The sequence below is a fragment of the Pleuronectes platessa genome, chromosome 17 (assembly GCF_947347685.1).
Source record: "Pleuronectes platessa chromosome 17, fPlePla1.1, whole genome shotgun sequence".
In the NCBI taxonomy this organism is placed as follows: domain Eukaryota; kingdom Metazoa; phylum Chordata; class Actinopteri; order Pleuronectiformes; family Pleuronectidae; genus Pleuronectes; species Pleuronectes platessa.
The window spans coordinates 17,705,898-17,728,589 of record NC_070642.1 but is presented as its reverse complement, the minus strand read 5'-3'; the positions used below and the strand labels follow the sequence as shown (position 1 = coordinate 17,728,589).

General features: G+C 41.0%; 2 protein-coding genes across 2 annotated transcripts; both read left to right on the top strand.

Annotated features, from left to right (window-relative positions):
• The first annotated feature begins 223 nt into the window (after positions 1–223).
• slc35f6 (solute carrier family 35 member F6) lies at positions 224–6,665 on the top strand. Its single transcript, XM_053445631.1, has 6 exons — positions 224–439; positions 2,798–2,870; positions 3,366–3,537; positions 3,935–4,147; positions 4,237–4,347; positions 5,109–6,665. The coding sequence occupies exons 1-6, from the start codon at positions 363–365 to the stop codon at positions 5,594–5,596; spliced, it is 1,134 nt and encodes a 377-aa protein (XP_053301606.1). The 5' UTR covers positions 224–362; the 3' UTR covers positions 5,597–6,665.
• Positions 6,666–14,182: 7,517 nt separating this feature from the next.
• Positions 14,183–18,896, top strand: hlx1 (H2.0-like homeo box 1 (Drosophila)). Its single transcript, XM_053445130.1, has 4 exons — positions 14,183–15,484; positions 16,040–16,225; positions 16,369–16,553; positions 18,000–18,896. Exons 1-4 carry the CDS (start codon positions 14,983–14,985, stop codon positions 18,336–18,338), a joined length of 1,212 nt encoding a protein of 403 aa, XP_053301105.1. The 5' UTR covers positions 14,183–14,982; the 3' UTR covers positions 18,339–18,896.
• The last annotated feature ends 3,796 nt before the right edge of the window (positions 18,897–22,692 follow it).

The following is a 22,692-nucleotide window of genomic DNA, read 5'->3' as shown; positions in this document are numbered from 1 at the left end:
AACACACCAGTAAAAAAGTCACAAGGATTAATTTATATACATTTTCTGCCAATAGATCCCTTCACCTAAATCGTTTAGATATTTAAACAAACACTTGGCGCTCTTATCTCATTTCCTCACCCGCTCCTAGCTTTTGGTTGGGCCGCGTCGCGTCGCGTCATTTCCGAAGGAACGTGAAGGCAGCACGTGGTTCCTGCGCCGCGGTCAGCTGACTGCGAGTGTTGTCATGTGGCGTTTACAGACACCGCAGATCGCACGGAGAGAAGAGACCTAGAGACAACAACAACCCGGAGACAAACAGGACAAACAGAGGAACAGCTCGGTGGTCGTCTGTCTGTCCCGCACTCTCACTCGTCCCCGCCATGGCCTGGACTAAATACCAGCTGTTCCTTGCGGGACTGATGCTCACAACTGGATCGATCAACACATTATCTGCGAAGTGAGTGTGTTTAATCATATCATCCCAAGTGGTGTCATGTGTTTGTAGTTAAAGTGAATCAACTGTAGGAGGGAGCTAAACAACACGAAGAGTTTGGGTGGGGGGGCGGAATGTTAGCAAACAAAAGCTAAATGGCTTCTCCCTGTTTTGGCTCAATAACGGAAGAGGTTTGTTCCTTTAGCCTTTTGTTGTGTTAGCATGTTGTTCATTCATGTGTAGGTGAGCTACAGCAGCTAGCATGCAACGTTAGCATGTAAATAACAAGCTGCTGCTGCTGTAAACAACATCCTATCAATGGAAGCTAAGTGAGATTGTGACCAGGAAGCTTCTGTTCACAGACTGGTGTGTCTCACCTGAGGCTCGACGTCCCAGCAGATTCAACCTGGTCCAGTGGCTGTGTGATCAACAAACTGGTTTTTAATGGGGTGTGACTCAGATCTCCATGTGCTGTTGAGTAATCATAGATAACAATGGTTTGCAGCTACACTTTCATTATCATCTGGTCTAAGGAAGAGACGTCTGCAGATGTATTTTGTTTTAATCTTCCTGACAAATACAAATTAACTGAAATCCACTGACTGTTTGCATACAGTGACGTTAGACAGAGTCGGTCATTCGTTATTTTTCTTTAAATAAGTTTTCTGATCGGCCATTAATCATTTCAGGCCCAATACACAAGTCGTCACACCCTGATCAAAGACAATTGTTTACCAACTTCAAACACACTCTAGTTAAGTTTGTATGAATTAAAGTTACAAGTTGCATCAACACAATTGTTAAAGGTAATGTATTTGTGTTACCCATTGAATTATACTACTTCAACCGGTGTATAGTTATTCTAAACAAACAGAAAACAGTGTGAAAGGCCCATCCCAGCTCCTCAGGCCGCTCACACGAACCAACCAGCCGAAATATATTCACTTCACAATGAGGCTGTCGCACGTTGTCAAGCCCTATGACTAAAAATTGTGATTTGTTAATATGGGCTATACAAAGAAAGTCTGATTTATTGATTGAACGATAATGGACAAGAGGGGAAAGCTGAAAATACCCACCTTTCTAAAACTTTTTTTTAGGACTGAAACTACAGTAATCTCCCTTTGGATGAATATATTTCTAATAGTCCTAAACCCAAAGATATACAATGTGCAATTCTATCACAAAGAACATCTTCATGTTTATGTAACTGGATCCAGGGAATATTTTTTATTTTCTTCTTGATATATTCCATCATCCATATAGATGATGACACTTTTTTTTTCTTGAATGACTTAAGTCACAAGTTTTGCAATTTTCTGCCACGCAAGAAACTCAGTATCTTTACTTCTCTAATAATGTGTCACGTCAGCGCTCCATTGTCTGAGACACACTTCTCTTTCCCTTTTTTGGTCAGTTTAACAAAAGTGCAATGAATCCCAGTGTGGAGGTATTACTGGTGTCGCTGTGTGGGACAGAACAAGCTGTGCCATGTTCCACACAGACGGGCACAGCTACTTAGCAGGTACAGTTTCCTGGCGGCCACCTGAAACCAGTCTGGTCACGCTGCTGGCTCTTCAGCTCCCATCAGTCACAACACGCAGGTTGATAGTGTTGGTGCAAGTTCTCCTCTCTCTCTTCACGCCGCCCTGCACCGTGTAACGCTGTTGAACCAGATGTGCCGTGACCACGAATAAAGAGGAGAGTCGGAGCAGATTTGGATCAGTCAGCAACAAACCCACTCAAGTTTCCTCAGACTATCGATGAGCTCAGAAGTTGTTGTGTGTGAAGAATGTGCCGTGTCAGCAGCTTTTCAAAACATTTGGCCTGTCATGCCTTTTGAAGCAGACGGGAAGCTCACGTGCCCGTCACGCTGCCTCACGCTGACTGACTCACTGTAAAACTCAACGGGTTAGGCATTAACTTGACAAGTGACATGTTTCTTTATCTAATTGACTCTTTGGTGTTTTATTTGAGGTCACAGTGAAAGAAGAGGAAGAGGAAATCCTCTGCTGGTCAAACACAGAATAGAAAATAAGAAAGGGATCTGCTGCAAAGCTAAACTCAACTCGACACCCACATGATCTTTTTTTTTAAATGCTGAAATAAGTGACAAAAATAAATCGAGCAGAGGCCGAAAGTGATGTCGTGCAAAAAGTGTTTCCATCTTAAATGTTCGTCTTGTTTAATCTGTTACAAAGGTGATGTAAACAATTTGCTTGTTTTTAGTGACCCGCAGAATCCAAACTTCATATATAGTTACCAATTAATAAACTATTTTTTACAGCAAACCTCTTTCCTTTGTAGTGCCTTCAGTGTGGATGACTCCTGATATAATTTATATCCATAACTGAACTACATCAACTTGTTTCTGTCCGACAGATGGGCCGATATGTTCTCGGCGAAGGGTTGCCGCGGTGACCCCGAACATGGATTCTCCCACCCGTTCGTACAGGTACAGTGAAGTCACCACACTGGACAAAGACATTTTATGTAAATTCTTGACCAAATTGTTTCTGTACCGCAATTATCAAAGCCGGTGAAGAACTGAAATCTGGCAGCAGATGTCTGCTCAACGTCTGATAAGGAAGTTTCAATTTGAATCTAGACAATTTCAGACTTTAACTACTTAAGTTCGGAAATCTGCTTGTTTGAACTTCGCCTTGTTTTACTATCTGAAAAAAAAGTATTTATACCTGTATATTAAAAATGTGTTCATGTTTCTATGTCTCAAACAATCCCTGTGAAGCAGAGACAACAGATGTGCACATTTATCCTCTGTGCTTGAGTGCAACTATCTAAAAAACTTATAACTTATAATAATCCATATGAACCTTTTCTAAAGGGTAAAGCACTGGGAAAAAAACTTATGGCGAAAGTAAAATCTAATTATTGATTGTTTCATATCTGTGTCCTGTCCGTCTCTGTCTGTCCTGCTCCACGCGTCCAGGCGGTGGGGATGTTCCTGGGGGAGTTCAGCTGTCTGGCCGTCTTCTACCTCGTACTTTGCCACGACAGACGCAGACCAGAGCCCAAGGTGAACCCGGGGCAGAGCTTCAACCCTCTCCTCTTCTTCCCCCCCGCCATGTGCGACATGATAGCCACCTCCATCATGTATGTTGGTAAGTGAGCACAAGCTTATCGGAATTGCTCAGGTGTTGTCTTTATTTACGGTTAACAGGATCTCTTGAAATCTCACATCCTGATCTGTTCTTCCTGTCAAAGGTCACATGTAGTGACTTCCAATGATGCAGCCAAACAGTAAAGATTAGGTGTTTGTTTGAAGAAGCCTTTTGTCAGGAAGAAAGATGATTAGGTCCAAAATAAGAAAGTTTTTACCTCAGGATCACTTTTGTTTTGCAGCTTTCAGCAACATTGCGAATTGAATTGTTTGTCTCTGGGTCTCAGACAGAAAAACATCTTCACAAATGCAGAAATGAATCCTCTGCACTTCCTGCAATTCCTCAGATGTGCTTCTAGGTACGTTTCCAATGAAAAAACCTTGTGTGTGTTTTCCAGCACTCAACATGACGAGCGCCTCCAGCTTCCAGATGCTGCGCGGAGCCGTCATCGTGTTCACCGGTCTGCTCTCTACGGCTTTCCTGGGGCGACGCCTGGTACCCAGCCAGTGGCTCGGCATCTTCATCACCATCCTGGGCCTGGTGATCGTGGGCCTCTCCGACTTCCTCACCGGCCACAGAGACGAGCACAAACTCAGCGAGGTCATCACAGGTAAAACGTTTTTCTATATAACTACATTGTAATTAACGGTGTAAGTACTTCTTGTCTGAAATATACTCCACTTCTCTCCGGCGCTGCAGGAGACCTTCTGATCATCATGGCTCAGATCATCGTCTCGGTGCAGATGGTCCTGGAGGAGAAGTTTGTCTACAAGCACGACGTCCATCCCCTTCGTGCTGTCGGTACTGAAGGTACAGACGATGTCCATCTGCAGTCGTGTGTAACATTTAGTGCCAACAGGAACTTTAATCGTTCTAGGGCCGTTGATGAAGGAAGTAGCACGAGCCAAAGTCCTGACTTGTCAATGTGAACTGACACCAGATAGACCTGATCAATTCCCCCAAAGGAAACCTGTCACATGCTGACCAATAGATAGAGATAGATTCTTATGGATGTGACTGAACTTTGGAATGTCCTGAAAATTAACAGTGACTTAAGATGTGAAAGAAAAGTGTAGAGGGACAAATACTGAAACTTTCTCCACAGTGTAAAACAATATTTTATATAATATCTACAGTTATTTTTACTTTTTGATATTTTCTGTGCCAATTTTATTCTTCTGTGACCCTTTTTTTAATTGAATGTCGTTCCTTTGCTATATATTGTGCTTTTGTAGAAGGGAGGTGAGGAAGAAGACAGAAAAAATATGCAGAACTTATTTTTTTAAACTTGACTTATTTTTATTTTTGTCTTGTGAATGATTTATTTGTAGTTTAAAAAGTCAGTTATCATAGAAGATTAGCGACTGCTTGGTCTGACTGGTCACATACTGAAAATGAGCCAGACTTAGCTGTATAGGCTAATTTTCATCTGTTTTCCAGAGCCAGTTCTTGTATATTAAATTATCTATCTTGTATTATTAAAAGGCAAGATCCCAGGATGCATCTAAGGTGTTACAAGCCAACTGGTTTGTGATCTTCACGTCAGATTAAACTTGGTTTTCTGTTTCCAGGTTTCTTTGGTTTCCTCGTCCTGTCGCTGCTGCTCATCCCCATGTATTTCATCCATGTGGGCGACTTCAGCAACAACCCTCGGGGGGTGCTGGAGGACGCGCTGGACGCCTTCTGCCAGATCGGACACCAGCCCCTCATCATCTTGGCTCTGCTGGGCAACACGGTCAGCATCGCCTTCTTCAACTTCGCCGGCATCAGCGTCACCAAAGAGATCAGCGCCACCACCCGCATGGTGCTGGACAGCCTGCGCACGCTGGTCATCTGGGTGGTGAGCCTGGCGCTGGGCTGGGAGCACTTCCAGGGCCTTCAGGTCCTGGGATTCCTGGTCCTGCTGCTGGGCACGGGGCTCTACAATGGACTGCACCGCCCCCTGCTGGCCAGGATACCGTGCTGCGCTGGCCTTGTGAGCGTGGCTGAGGAGAGCAACCCAGGAGAAAGAGAGAGACTGGTGAACGACGGCACGCTGGAGGGGGGTGACGAGAGCTGAAGACTTGTTTATGGTCGACACGCTCGGCATGGCGGACCAGACTCTCTCTCTTAAGACACTGCACCTTTCATGAGCGCTGTGAGGTAAAGTCTTTTTTAAATGGGTTTCTTTTCACACCTCAGATTTCCACTGACCTCACACTTTGCTGTAATATATCAGAGTTTGGAAACCTTTAAAAGAAACAATGTTTTGGGGAAATGCACTTATTCTCTTGTCGAGTGTTAAACATGAGAGGGTTGAATATGAGTCTGGAAAAAAAATACATGCTTAGCTTAGCATAGCACAAAGTTTGGACACAGTTACCCTTAGCTAAGCTAACGGTACCTTCATACAGACGAAAGAGCTCAGCTCAGCTCAGTCATCAGCTCAGTAATAGAATAAGTGCATTTCCCTTAATGTCAACTAGCGGATAGAGAGGGTCGTCTGAACAAGTTTTTATATCACATTATGGGTTTTCAGGGATCCTTTAATTAAGAAATTCATTTTTTGTGTCTGTATCAGAAATCATGATTTGAAAAGATGATTTGAAGCCAGTATCTACATTTGCTCCCTTGTTTAGTTTTTTTTTAACTTGAACTGACTGATTTGTATGTGGTTTTTAGAGCGACCTGACTAAAGCACATGTTTTAAAAAATTACTGACAAATGACAATTCAACTTTGACCATTCAGACGTTTTATGCTGATTTCAATATCATGTCGTTTCGGATGTCGGCCCAATATCTGCTGAAATGGTCCACAATGCAAATTGTATATGTTTTTAGATGTGTATTGATAATTTTTATTTTTAATGTTGCTGACCGTGCAGTATAAGTGTGCCAAAAACAAATTTCATTGCCATTTCACTGCTGAGGCACTAGAGAGAAAAGTCACCAAACTGCAGAACCACTTTTTTTTAGCAGATACAGGATGTGAGAGAATAACTGTAACTGTATATGTGATCCTTCGACACCTCGGGATCGGCACTTGTTCTTGTAAATCCTGCTTCTCTCTTCCATGGTCGGAGACATTGGCTGTAATGTTCAATAAGGAAAAAAAGGGAACTGTCATTAAATCACTTATTGAATGGTACAGTGGTATTTTTACTGAGATCTGTGTTCACCTGCAGGAGATCACAGTCAGTAGATGTGTGAAGATAATGTAAAAACCAGGGGCGAAAACAATATCATACTTAAATTTTCTCCTTTTAAATCATTACATTTGTTAAAAGCTTCGCCAATGTGTTATAGCTTTTAAAATGTATTTATTGAGGTTTTAGGATGTTATCTGGACAAATTTGTTTATCTCAGAGCTCATGGGGGCCTTTTTTCAATAGATACAAAAATTGTAAAAATAGAAAGGCAGATTTACACATAAAATAAACAATATTTCTGAATGTATATAGGTTGAATATGCACTGAACATAATGAGCGATAAAATAATCATGTAGTCATCCGGCAATGTGGAAATTTGCCAAATATCTTTCAAAGCAAAGCAGCAAAGTTTCAGCTGCTTTGTCTCAACTGAAAATTCAGACACATTTTCAGTGAAAAGCTGAAGTTCAGAGAAAAAACAAGTGAATGGTCAGTGGAAGGGTCCGGTGTCACCAGCACCAGCAGCTGACACCTGCCTTCACTTCCTGAGTCCAACTCCACATCCTCCCCGAAGACCGCTCTCACACTTTAATGGAGGTCAAAGGTTAAACCCAGGAGTCCCCTGAGATGTGTACACACGACCCCGTCCAGCTCCAGGAACAGGATGGAGGTAAATGTGGAAATTGACCACACACACACACTCACTCACACACACAAACACAAACCCACACGGTTATATGTCAATTAGCCACATGAAGATATTTAAAGCCAACATTAACGTCATTGCAGATTTATTTATTAACCAGCAACTACTAGTTATCATAGAGTTTTACATTATTCATAATTTTTTCACTAGGCCTGTGTAGAGCAGTAAAAGTTTCAAATTAAGATATACAAGACTACAACTTATCTCATATTGGATTATAGTGTAAAGTTATAACTAACATTTTAATCAATAGTACATTTTATTGAGTTTTTAAAGGTTTCAGTAGATCATTTTTTTATGTTTACAATGTAAATGTTTGGATTCAGTTGTTTTTTTAATTATGAGAGTGAGGAAAAACAGTTCATATCCTTAATGTTCATATACTTTTATTTACTGTGAAGAGGAGTTAAACACAGTTTGACGTTGAGTTATTTAATTACGTGCAGAGAAACCAGCTCCCCGTGCAGATTGGAGGAATTAATTAAAAATAGAAAACTGTACTTAGTTATTTAGTCAACTTTTTCAGTCATTCTGAGCGGTAAGTCCTCCGTTGACCTCTAGATGGCAGCGTCTTGTTAAATAATAGCAGAGAACATCAGCTCCTCACTGTGAATAGATGGTTTTGGTTCTGAGCTGCTGCTCTGTCGATGAACTGAGGTCATGAAAAGAAGACATCACAATATGTTGTCCACAGAACAGTCACAGTGAATCAAACAGAATATCTGTATTGTAAATAAAAGTATTTAAATTAACTTTTTTCCGAAGGTTTTCAGTTATTTCAAAACCTAAAAAAAAACAAGAACATAACAGCAAATATTTTAAAATGTAATAATAGCATAAGTTGGATAGAGCAGTTGGATTGTGTATAGATAGATAAATTAATAAATAAATAATATCATACCAGAATAAAAGAGGCTCCAGGGACAGAATGGAAAAAACATTTCCAGTAGCTGGAAAGACTAAATTGTCCCCATGAGATCTGACTCTGTCCTCCCCTGGGACACACTGATCTAAAATAGATAGATAGAGAGATAGGATAGGCTGGGTAGATGGATGGACAGCTGGATAGGTTGTTGTTGTTTTTTTGCATAAAATGTGATGGATTAAATCAGACCTCACAGTTCTGCAGCTCTCGGCTGATGAATCGTCTTCCCCGTCTTATTTTTCCACCGCTGCGTAAAAAAGCTCCCTGCAAGATCCTGGTTGTGATGTTCGATGTCAGAGCTGCAGACTGAGATGATCTGCTTTGCATCACACACCCATATCTGCACAAACACTTTTACTTTAAACCTTAAATCTGCATCACACCCTCATATCTGCACAAACGCTTTTACTTTAAATCATAAATCTGCATCAGAAACCTTGTCCTGAATGCATCTGCAGAAAGTCTTTAAATTAAAGTCTGAAATTAAACTAGATAATCATCCTAAATCAAGATGTTCTGCATACTTCCTTTTGTTTTATTTTTCCTCGCCCAATAACTCTACAGTTCTTATTGGACACGATAAACAATAAGTTGCAAAGACTGTCTCTTTTTGCACTTGCACAACATTTCCAACATTTCTCTCTGCTCCTGGTGTGAGCTCGGCTTCCTCCTGAGCAGCAGCATCAGGTCCTCATGCTTTGTTATCATGACCTTCGGTGTTTCCATTAGTCTCCTGCAGTATTTAGCCTCGGTGATTTAACCGTGCGTGTGCGTGTGCACACTGGAGCTGCAGAGAGGAGCCCGACCCGCCTTGTGCACGAGAGGCGACTTAAAACTGTTTTAATGTAAACTGATGAGTTTTTTTATTTTTTATTCCTCTTTAGTTCAAATGCACTGAGTCGCCTTCACATTGAAGAGTTTCCATTATTAAAGCATCAGCTCCTCAGGGTGTTTACAGCAGAGGGCAGCCCGGCCTGAGTGTGATTAGTCTACTACTCCACTGTCCTGCTAATGACCACTTGATAATTCGAACTGGGACTGTGCAGAGCAAAGAGCTGGAGAGCCACTACCACAAAAGGAAGCAGGAGACACTAATGGGATTTATTCTCCTCACTCGTTCATTCATATCATCTGAGACTCTGGAGACATTTTAGATCTCTCTTCAATATGGACGTGGCTGTTGCAGTCACTGAGGCTGCACAGAAAGTAAAGTCAGTTGCTCAATTTGATTTAATCAACGAATTCAAACGACCTTAATATTAGGTGGTTTATTTCCAGATCAAATTATTTGCAAATAAACAGACTGGTCAATTGGAGAAGCTGGAATTATTGATATATATTTGTTAAAGAGGAATTGATTTGCATTTTGTTCTGTTCTGCTATAAAACAATAAAAAGAAAACTCATTCTCACAATCATCCTTCATAAACACATTCAACGATAATCACTGACCTATTGTATGTGATATTTTGCTTAATTATGATAATTGAGATGTTTATTAAAATATTAAAAGTATATTTACCCATCTTTCCGTTTCATGTAATAAAAAGTGTTTTACAATTGTTCTTTTGTAACTCAATTTCATTACAACTTTATTTGCTCCTTCTTACTTTATTTATCATTTATTTCTACATTTCTACGTAACCTACTTCTTTTACACAAATAATATATTTGGCTATATTTTTCTTCTGTCTAATTTATGTTATGGTATTTCATCTTATGATATCTTATGTTATCTTATGTGATGTTATCTTATCTCATCTAAAATACAGACAAGTTAAACAAACAGCATACACCAATACAACCGTGAAACTTAACTCCACTTTGACCGACTACAGCAACAGAACGTTTCCTACATATGAATCTCACAGTAACAATGGTTGAATAATGAAATGTATAAAGATAGGACACCTTCAGGGGAGGAATTACCTCGACTTACTATCATTAAAGTACATTTTTCACCTGTCTACACTTTAACTTAAAGCCACAATTTGTACTGTGAACTTCTTCTGTCGTGTGAGCTCAGACCAGAACACAGGGAACGAAGGCGTTTGTCATGTTTGATTAAGAAGAACCTGCACAGACACTGTTCAGCCTCCTGCGAGCAAATGAAACAGCATCTGAGTTCATCTCAACCTCGGAGCGAGTTCAGCGTGTGAGATATATTGGATGTGTTCAGGGTCACATAAACGGGCCGGTCTTGTTTTGAATTGACTTTAGACACATCCCTCAGTTCTTTTTTCCCCCTCCCTCCCTCCTCTCTGTGGAACTAATGGCACCGTGCCATACAGAAGGCTGTGTACAATGGCCCAGGTCCCATTAAATCTGCGAAAGTTCCTTCCTGAGGCAAACATTGCCAGAAATAGTAATTCTGGCCCCGAACCTGGAGCCTTCCAGAGGGGAGCAATCATTCTGGGTGTAATAATGGAAATCATTTCAGTCTCGTTCGGAGGCCTCAGATCCAGCAGAGTTTCAGGGGCTCATTCAGTTTTCCTCCGCCTGATAAGACTTCCTGAAAAACACGCAGGCGGCAATCAGGCGACAACAATGGGCTCAGCCGGACGCTTTAAACCTGCAGGTAGTCGCCAGAGCCCGGCCGCGGTGCTTTGTGTTTCTCCACAGTGAGCATGAGCCTCATAAACACTTGTGTTCTCATGTGTCTGATTAGCTTCCCTGCAGTCGCCTCCTCTCACTGATCAGTCATTAAGATGTTTTACTCAATTAGTCATTTATCATTGTCTTAAATAGGGAGTGCACTGTTGATTAATGGGAAATCACTTTCTTCCACATCAGAATTTAGTTTTTTTTCTGTTATAAAACCTTTAAAAGGAAAGATTGGATGTTTAATGGTGGAAGTTTGATTCCTTCTAATTAAAAGTACAATCCAAACAATGTAGAGATACTTTGAAACCATGAACTGAAAATCATTGAAAACATATTTGGCCTTAAATGTACTTTAAATATCAAAATAAAAGTAATTATTTTGTCCCTGGTTCCTGAACCAAGGGCTTGGGCCTTTTTGAGGGGTCACAAAATCAATCCAAGAGGTCATGAGATGAATAATGAGAACAAAACAAATTATCACTTTTATTTGGCTTTTTGATTGATTAAGTTTGGCTTTTGTGTGAACTAGTGTTAATCAAATGAAACCAAATGAAGCGTTTGAAGAAACCGCTGCAGCCTCATGAATATCGATGATCCTCAGCTACAGACTGATCACGAGCCAAAATGATTGCATAGGAAACACCGGTGCATCAGATTTTATAAGATCACCATATGTTTTGTTCATGTAAAGTTTTAACCTGAAAAGCAAGTGGTAACTGGCTGTCATATAAACGTACTGGAGTGAGAAGCACAGTGTTTCCCATTAAGATGGAGGAGAAGTATAGAATAACATAAAGTAGTACCTCAGAATTGTTTTTAAATATTGTACTTTCATCACTGTGTTGTTGTGTATGATGATGCTACTTTACAAATGGACAATATACTGGGGAAAAAACACATAAAATACTACATATGTCCCTCAGAAATACTATATGCTGCTGTATCAGAGAAGAGCATCACATTTTTTTAAGTATTAAGATTGACTGTGTATTTTCTGTTGCTGAAAACTGGTTCGACTCCTCCAGGGGCTGAACCAGAGGCAGGAATCACTAGCACTGGGCAGGAATCCCACTCACCACCGTTTATTACAGCTCCACAGAGAACTGGGTCTGGAAACTGGAAATAAAGGTGAAGAACGGTATCCAACAGGACTCGTGGCTGCAAAAGTAATAATTCAGTTTTTACAGGTGATTAGAGCATCGAAATGTGCCTTTTTTACAATATTCAATTTTCAGACCTGTGCGTTTAAAATGGTTTTAATAGGTCGACGCCAGAGGAGAGTTTCAGATGGACAGATGCTGCAGGTTTCAAAGCAAGAACGTACATTTAAAAAAGCTGCTGGTTGCATTGAAAACACTTTATATATTAAAGGTTGCAGATAAAACTACACATGGGGAAAAAGAAAGACCCTTGATTCTTCTGGATCAATGCATACTGGATACTGGTGAGAGCAATGTCTCTGATACTGGTTTTTTCAAGAGCAGACACTTGATGCATCGTCCAAATGTCTGCAGAGAAATTATCTCCAATCTGTTGAAACTTTTCCAGAACTTTTTTATTTTTCAGAAAGGCAAATACTGAGCGCATAAAAAGTGCCTTCCCTCTTCATTCTCTTAAGCCCTAATATATTTATAATCCATTTTTTATATATAATAATAATCATTTTAGGGAGGAAATTAAACAATATATGCTTACATTTTTTTTATCTTTGGCTTATCATGGTTATTGGAAAATAATGTGTGTTGTGTAATTTAAATATCAAGTGCATGTTTTTGGCAAACAGAATAAATTCCACAAGCAAACATACACAGTGAAACACATGCTCTGAAAACATATTTTACATATGAACCATTGTCCTCTCGTCTCATTAAGCAGATTCTATTTTTAGTGAATATATGTGAGTTTATATACGAGCTGAAGAAGAGAATATCCTTTGACGGTTCTTAGATCTGAGCTGAGGTGAGTTGATCCTGTCAGTCTCTGTGTGTTTGACATCTCCTGCGTGTAAACTCTGATCTGAGGTTATTGTGTGAACGTTTCCCTCTGAGAAGCTCATCAGCACCTGAAATAGCAGGAGGCCTGCTGCGTCCTGCACATCCTCTTCCCTGGATTGTTTTGACTGCGTGATGGAGGGCAAACGTTTTTTTTTTTAAAGAAATACAAAAAAAAAAAAAATTGCTTTTCTATATTTAACCCGGAAAAGTGTCACTCGAAAACAGCGTGATAGGAGCGTCCAAAGATAGGAGGCGGTCAGGGTCATCGGCCTCGTCCGGCCGCATGAATCACCACTAAATGAAGGAGGACTCGCTTCACAGGCCATTGTTCCCAGTAACGTGTGCGTGTGTGTGTGTGTGTGAGAGAGAGAGAGAGAGAGAGAGAGAGAGAGAGAGAGAGAGAGAGAGAGAGAGCGTGTGCGTGTGTGTGAGTATGTATGTGTGGTTGTGTGTTTGTGTGTGAGAGAGAGGGAGAGAGAGAGCGAGCGTTTGTGTCTATGTGTGTATGTATGGTTGTGTATGTGTCTGTGTGTGTGAGAGAGAGAGAGTGTGCTTGTGTGTGTGTTTGTGTATGTATGTGTGTACGTGTGTGTGTGTGTGTGTGTGTGAGTGTGTGTGTGTGTGTGTGTGTGTGTGTGTGTGTGTGTGACAGAGAGAAAGAGATAGAGCGTGTGTTTGTGTTTTTAAGTGAGTGAGAGAGAGAGTTAGATTGTGTGTGTGTTTGTGTGTTTGTGCATTTGTGCACGTACGTGTGTGTGTGTGTGTGTGTGTGTGTGAGAGAGAGTGTATGCGTGTGTGTTTGTGAGATGTGTCATTTTTTACTGATAGTTAGAATAAATTAAAATTGTTTTATATTCATAAATAAGATTATATATAAACCATATAGTTTTATATAACTAAGTATATATTTTAAAATGTTCATGGCTTTATTTGACAGGTCAGCGTGTGTCGTGGTGACAGGGGGCAGAGGGAACGAGCTGTTCTCTCATGTTGCAGAAATTAAAACTCTCGTTCAGGGTCATTTGTTCCAAATAAAGACGCAGCAGAGGAAGAATAAAAGATTTTACTATTTAAATCCTCGATTCTAAAAACGCTCCCACTGTCCAGAGGCCCGACGTGTGAATCTTGAGGGGGCCCTGCGGATGAAGTATCGCCTCTGAAGTTAATTGTGTTTTGGTTTTGAAGGGGAATAGATTTCCTGTGTTTATTATGAGCATGGGGACGGATTTGCGTCACCGTGCAACTTGCAGGTCGAGATAAAGTAGCACAAATATTGAAGAAGGGAAGTTCTAACAGTCATTATGAAGTCTCGCCTCCCTCCTGCGCCGGAAGAAATAAGGATTTCTGCTGCATCCTAAAATACTAAAACAGCTTCTATTTCGGGGCCGAGTCTTGCAGGAATATCCGCTGATTTAAGGCGAATCAGGGCGCATCAATAACAGGATGAGTGCGGCCAGTGCACGCTCAGGGTTACACGTCAGTTTCATTCGGTTAATTATTACGTTTTATTTAAATGTTATAACTTTGTGTGCGTCCTTTTTTAAATTTTGCAGGATTTAGCTGTTGAAAACTGACAGATTTTAACACTGCTTTAAAAAAATGATCCAATCTAATGAATGTACTTGTAGAAAATAATTTGTTTTAAGTGATATAATATAAATTGTAATGAGAGTTCATCCGTTTAGTGGCGATTCATTGCGCGTAAAAATAGGAGTTTCTCTGTAAGTGATCAATCCATCATCTCAGGATCAAAATTGCCTCGAAGTGTTCGCGGTCGTGCGTGTGTCTCTGTGTGTGTTGTGTGTGTGTGTGTGTGTATACGTGTGTGTGTGTGTGTGTGTGTGTGTGTGTGTGTGTGTGTGTGTGTGTCGGGGTCACACATCACCCAAACTCGCAGGGGTAATGATGTGAGCGAGCCCAGAACATCCATTGGTTCAGACAGCAACCAATCAGTGTCAGCGGAGGAACTTCAGAGCGCAGCAGCAGGGTCAGGATCTCAGAATTGGGAGAGCGATTTTGGCACTTACGCAAAGAGGACGTCCATCTCTCCTGCTCGACACGCCACCCCTGGGTTTTTTTATACATGCATGCGCTTTTATTCTCTCCTCCGACAAACAAGAAGACCCGTTAAAGAGTTCGGGATGTACACGGCCGGGCTCAACCCGTTCTACGCGTCAAACTTCAGCCTCTGGTCCGCGTACTGCGCGGGGGGCTTCGCTGTGGATACGATCAAGAAGCCGTCGTTTTGCATCGCAGACATCTTGCAGGCTGGAGATGCGGAGAACATCCCGGGATCGTCGGCCCTCGTGGTGCACATGGGACACCACCACCACCACCACCGTGCGCAGCAGGGACACTCCGGCGGCTCTCCGCTGCGTCCCTCCCCGGTGGCGCCGGAGCCGTACGGCGCGCGGATGAGTCCGGCGTCTCCGTACCACAGACACGGACTACAGTTGACCTCAGTGTCCAGAACTGCATATACCTCCCAGCAAGTTCCGCCGCCTTCCAGCAAAGACCTCAAATTCGGAATTGATCGGATATTGTCGACGGACTTTGACCCAAAAGGAAAAGAAAAGTTGTCGCTAAGAGGTGAGCACACATATTTTATTACCCTCAAACTTTCCAAAACAGTTAGGTGGTGTTTCTGGAGAGGCTCCTTGTGATGTCATCCACAGAAAACAATCACCAGGGATGTGTTTATACCCTTAAAATACGTTTTAATTATGTGATCTAAGTAGAAAAGTTAAAGTTATGTCCAAAGTTTAGAAACTGAAGACATCGAACCAGAGGCAGCTGTTAACTTTGCACAAACTCCTCTTGATAACACTGACAGACTTGTTCACACAGTAGTTAGAGCGCCTCATAAGCTGCACTTTAAAGAGTCCTGTGGGGAAATCCTCTCCTCTCTTGCCCCTTCCACAGAGAGGTCAGAGGTCAGGTTCAGCTCCACACAGCAGCAGTGTAGCTGAACTTTGCTCAAAAGCACTCCAGCAAGAAAAACCCTGCAGGCTGATGTTAAAACCCACAATCTCCTTACACATCTCAAGTAGCCCCAGTGAAGAGCCGAGTCAGTGATAGTGTGCCTGTGTGTCACTGCGATAACTGTCTCCTGACTGAAGCCCATCATCTCTCGCTCTGTGACAGATCTCACGTCCATCGTTAGCTTGAACCGTCAGTCAGGGATCCACATCCCCGTTCAGCCTCCGGCCAGCCAGTACTTCTCCTCCATAGACCCCGGGATGAGCGACGCGTCCTCCATGATGAGTTCACTAGGCAGCAGCAGCAGCAGCAGACACTCAGGCCAGCATCAGTTTCAGGACACCTTCCCAGGTAGTCCACACATGTATAGGACTGTTAACAGACAGGAGACATGCTCTCATGTCGGAGGTGTGAGGGCACCTGCAGATGATGTACCTCCGCTCTCTAGAACCGGCACGTTTTGACCTCCTGTCCTCCTCGTGTCGTCTCTACAGGTCCCTACGCCGTCCTCACGAAAGACACAATGCCACAGACGTACAAGAGGAAGAGGTCGTGGTCGAGGGCCGTGTTCTCGAACCTGCAGAGGAAAGGACTGGAGAAGAGGTTTGAGATTCAGAAGTACGTCACCAAGCCGGACAGAAAGCAGCTGGCTGCGATGCTCGGCCTCACGGACGCTCAGGTGAGAACAAACCTTGACTCCTTCCTGTGGATTGTGATGTTATAGGTGTAGGCCTCGATCCTACCTGTGGATTAAATGTTGCAATAATAAAACATTTTTTAAATAAACTACATCTAACCTACAGAAATGGTTTTGAGAGGCAGTCAAATATGCTCTTCTTGAAGAAAGAGCTGCATAATAAAGCAGAACATTTATATTAACTAATACATTTCTATGCAATGTGTAGTCATCTAATTTAAACAACTCTATTTTTGGAATTTGTTTGGTTTTGATGGAGTTTTATTGTTGATTGCAGTTTTGAACTCGGCCAAATAAACAATAAAACAATAAAACCACAGGGCTGCAGCCAGGATTTTTTAGGAACAGGCCTACTGGGGTTATATGACCCCCCCTCCTTAACTCCTCATAATTTCCCAGATTTCCTTATCATATCGAATTTTGTCATATTTACTAACTCTGTATTTTTATCAATAAACATAATTTTCAGTTAATCTTAAATTCTGCATGTGGTAGGTCAGGTTTAACTCAGACACACGCAGGCTGCTTAAACTCACACAAACCCAGGAAAATAGAGGAGGGGGCCATGACCTCCGGGTCCTTAATGGTGTAGCTACAGTCCTGACGGGTGAAGTGACAGTAGTGGATGTTAAGTGAAAAGTTCACCTCAGTGTTTGGATCTACAGCCTCATCTCAGCAGCTACACACACACACACAGAGGATATGATTTGTAAAAAGCAGACACTCGATTTCATAGATTCAACCAGGATAGAAATCTAAATCTAGAATTAAGAATGAATAAGAACGAATAAAAGATATATGAGCTATTGTCTGAGGCTTTTAAAGGCATATGTCACCATGCATGGATGGTGCAACCTGATGTCTGAGAAGCAAGGGTCAGCTCTCCCCCTCATCTTGAGCAATGAGCCAGCAGCTCTTGTTTACGTCTTGTAAACTGTCACTTCATTTTACCAGGAAACGTGTCGCCAATAACGTCATAGCTGAGAACTGAACTTCCCATAATTTTTTTATTAATTATTACCATGTTAGGCAATTTATTTAAGCCATTAAACTCATTCTTAAATCACTTTGATGTTGTGTTTACGTGTTTAATAAATTGTATTGCACTGTTTATGCTGCTGTTTTTTTTTCCATGCAAAAGAGGTTCACATCTCATAAATAAAAGTTAGATACAAAATATTTACATAATAGTCACCTTTTGCTTTTGGTGGAAGTTTATATAGAGTTTTTTTATATTTATAATTCAAATGAAAGTTTTAGAAGCATTCTGACCAGGGTTTTTTTTAATTCTAGGACCCATTTATTTGACTGGAAAACAAAGCAGGATTTGTTGGAAATTAAATGCATGGACCTGCAGCTGAATGGCACTGAATTGCTGTCTGAATGTGCACAGAACAAAACGGTTGTGTGTCTGATGTGCGTCTGCAGGTGAAGGTGTGGTTCCAGAACAGGCGGATGAAGTGGAGACACTCCAAAGAGGCCCAGGCGCAGAAGGACAAGGAGAAGGACGAGAAGCCGGAGAAGGGCGCGTCGGAGCCGGGCAGCAGGGAGCCCAAAGAGCCGGAGGAGTCCGAGTGTGAGAGCGGCGAGGGCCGGAGCGAGTGCGACTCGGACGAGGCCCCGGAGGAGGAGAACTCCGACGGACACTTGGACGCTTCCGAGCTCCATAAAACCAGCGTGATCATCAGCGGGGGCGCGCCGGCCTGCAGCGCACCGGCGGCGGCCACGGCCACAGACACAGCGGCCTCCTCTCAGGTGCTAATATGAAGCCCGGAGGTTTTTAAAGCGATGGACAAAGACATAAAGGGTTTTGATTATTATTATTATTATTATTATTATTATTATTGCGACAGAAGAACGTCAGTGATGATAAAACACATGAGGAGTCAGCGCCATAAACAAACACACCCAGGCCTGTGCGTTTAAATCTTGTGAACCAGAGGAGTCAACCTGTATCGTTATTTAACGGGACTCATTATTTTAACCCACACACGAGGAAAATAGTCCAAATTCAATTGTTCATTTTTATTAGATGTTATCTTCTTTGTATGTTATTTTCTCTGTGAGACTAAACCCACAGATTGGTTCGGTCCATCAGATTTCTGTCTCCTCATGTGAAGGAAAAGAAAATGTGCGGTTGTGAATTTTACTTTTTAGGTTATGAGCCACTTTGTTTCACGTTATTAATGAAATCTCAGAGCTTCACATCGGCAGTGTTCATGTACCCTGTTTGTTTTTGGTCTGAATATACAGTATATTGTGTTATTTTGTTAATAATAATTTGCACTGAAAATATTGTAAATAAAATATTTCTTACTTTGAAAATCGTTATTATTATTATTGTTATTTTAGTAGCATTACTATAAATTGTTATAATTGTTTTTGTTGGCATAAAGACAATAATTCATTTACGGCCGCCTTTCAAACCACTCAAGGACACCTAACACATTTAATTTAAAACAGCAAAGTCAGGATATCAATAAAACAAATTATAATTATAGATCAACAAATTATAAGTTTATAATCAAATATGTAAAATTATGCCACTTGGATATAACGCCTTCTCTAAATTTGCACGTTGCTAACTCATGATGATTGAGTCAATCTTTTGTCAAGGATGCTAAGCTGGTTTAATATTAGCAAGGTTTTAAAATATCCACTTTTAATTTTTGTATTTAATTTGAAATGGGTTATTTTCATTCTATTTTTGCATTTAAAATGGAATAAAAAGACCCAAATAGGAAATCAAGATGCATATGACCATAAAACAAAACAAATGGATAAAAGCAGCCGCTAGCCAAAACGACTGGTTTCATCCACAAAGGCAAATAAACACAAATCATTTACAGATTCATAAATCCCAGGATTCTCCTGCAGGACTCTGGTTTGAATCCTACTTTGTTTAATCTTTGTCTGTGAACTTAAACCCATTGTTGTTTTGATCACTGAAGACAAAGTAAATACGATCAACAGACAAGTCGTCCAAAGAAGAAGAAGAAGAAGAAGAAGAAGAAGAAGAAGAAGAAGAAGAAGAAGAAGGAGGAGGAGGGGATGAAGAGGGTAGTTTATAGTCTGTATACATTTGCTGGCTCCAGATAGCACAGACGACCCGGATGGGTATAATTTATGTATCCAGACAAAGATACAATCAACATCTCCTCCGTTTATAGTGCTGCTCATAACCCCCCCTCTCCGGTCATTTTTCCAAGCTCTGATATTCCACATCACTTTTCTCTTTTCTGAGATTATGTTTTACACGGGAATCAGGATGCTGCAGTGTTGAAAGTGTCATTTTTCAATCAGCCTTATCTGTACAGTGAATGGTGTCGGCTCAGAGATGACCAGATAGGAGGAATCCACTTTACACCAAACTCACATGTGCAGCACAATAAAAGCTGCTTAAGGATGTTTAATGACGTGATGTCATGACACATTCCCTCCCTTTGCATTAGCTCTATATGTGTGTGTGTCTGTGAGAGTAATTATATTTTACAAGTCCTCCATAAATCTGGAATAACCCTCACATGGTTTTTCTTCAAGGCCAAATTTCGCACAGTTTTTTTTTAAACTTTAAAAAATATCAATATTTATTCTCACGTAATCATTATAACTGTTCGGACTTGTTTCTCAGTGTAAAGTATATTTGGTGCAAAATAAATCACTGACGTTTCCAGAAAATTCCTCCGGCGCGCGGACAACATAGAGATTGTGCGAGATAAGTCTGAGTGCAGTAATATATGTTAATGTGTTTGTATGTGTTTATTCAAGAGCTCCAATGACCTTGTAGAGAATTTGATGAATCATATTTGAGTTAGTCTGTCACTCTAAGCTTTTATACACCACGCCTGCCTCGGCTATTAAGAGGTTTGTTGATGGAAAAATAAGCCTGATGGAAAACAAGCTGAGAGCAGCTCTCTCTGAAACACGCGGGCCATTTACTGAAGTCACAGCAGCGGCACCGCACTGTGAAGAGACTCAGAGTCCTGCGTTCAAAGTGTTACTTTATGTACATAAGTAAGTAAAAGTTCTCTGTATGCAGACCTGGTCCTGTCAGCAGAAATATAGAATGCGTGAATATCTCATCGTGAACCAGACACCAAAGAGGGAGTTTATTATGTGGTGAGATAAAATCTATGTCTCTACTTTGTTTGAAACACTTACCTTCTATTTAATTTCATTTTTATTATTACAATTTCTACATTTAATTCTTAGGTCTAAATGCTGTGATACTGTTTCAATAAACTTCCATCTCTTAGTCCTTTATTTGTCAAAGTTAGTTTTAGTTCTGTGTGTCAGTGTCAGGAAATGGTGGAAACTAAGCTCACATACTCAAGTAGCCTAATGTACTTTAAATAACTCTCTAGTAATTTCCCTTAATTATACCTTTTCACTTAATGTCAGAGACATATATCTTACTCTGACCACACTCATCAACTTACTGGTTACTTTTTATAACATATAGAAATGTGATATATATTATTTATTAATAAACTATAACATAAAACACAATTGTATTTCCAAAAATGGCCACTCGGCACACTGATGACTTTAACTTTGACATTTTACATTCAGGGCCTTTTCTTGTAACAGAGGTTATTTACACTGTTGTATTACTACTTTTACTCGAGTTAGATATTTGAATACTCCTTCCATTGCTGGTGACACCCTCTGCAGTTTAACAAGTTTAATTTCAGATCAGCAGAAAATAAGTGTGAAGATCATTTACCAGCATCACAGTTTGAAAATACTTCAGTATATAAATGTATTATCATCAAAAGAGAAGGTGAAAGTTAAAGCTCTCTTCTTCTTTTAGTGCTGCTAAATATCATTATCTATTTGGATCAGTATTATTGATAAATTCACATCCAAGCTAAATGTTATAGAATAATAGTTTTTGGATAACTGGATCATAACATGGTGTACATAAATATGTATATTTATCATATATTAATGTGCTGATGAGTAGATAAAGTAAAGTATAATATGCCAATAGTGGAGTACAGATATGATCAGGTGCCTGTAAATAGAACTTCTTTATAATGTATTTTGTTACAGTACTTTGCTAAACACAACTCGGTTATTATGTTATTCCTGATATAAGTTCCACAGATATCTTTACATCTCTGCCAGGAATCCCTTCTAGTATTTGTTGTGATGTTAACAGCAACATCATAGTGACTGACCCAAAAACCTGGACCACCGCAAGCTCTCTACTACGGGGTCCACTTTCCTCTACTCCGGAAAGAGGACTGACCCCCAGAGAGCGGCCGTTTTTCCGTTTTAGCCTCGCATCTTGAATTTCACTTTTCATTTTCCCCTCTCCGGCCTGACTCTACAGTATACCTGCTGCCTTCTGCTTCCTTTCCACACAGGAGATATTTTACCCCCGAAACACCAGCGCTGCCTCTCGTAAACTAGCCGAGGGCCCGTGAAAACCGGTTATGAAGTAGATGGCACCCGTCTTAATCTCCACTCCTTGATTCACGCTGGATGAAAACGCTGTCAGAGTTATGAAAGCCAGTTTCCATGGAAGGCAGTAAAAGCACCAGGCACTTCATCAACTTAATATTAACTGTTAAATGCTTATACATATTAAATGTCTGGGTGGGTTGAGTCTCGAATTATGCCCGAAAAGCGATAAATTACATTAGTATTTGCAAATGTACAATAACAATAACAATCCAAACGCTTAACATAATACTGAGAGGCCTTGATTTGTGAACTGTCCTAAGAACTTTTATGAGCAGGATAGGAGAAAGTCCATCTGGCCGGTATTTAATGTCAGGCTTTCCGCCTCCATTAAAAGCTGTCCTATATGTCCCCCTTGGCAACCCGGGACGGGGTAACCCATAAAACAAACCAGCCTCGCAGATTTCGCCAATATTTAACACTTTGAAAAAGTAACTGTGTAAAACAAATGGGCTCTGTGAGAGCAGGGGAGGGGCTCTCTGTCTGCGGCGGCTGACGGATTAACGGGACTAAAAGCTGTGACGTCTCCAGCGCTTTGAGGCATTATCTGTGAAGTAGCTTGATAGGCTGGTGGAGATTTCTCCTCAGTTGCCTTAATGCATCAGCGGGGGGGGGGGGGGGGGGGGGGGGGGAGGCTACGCTATAACTCAAC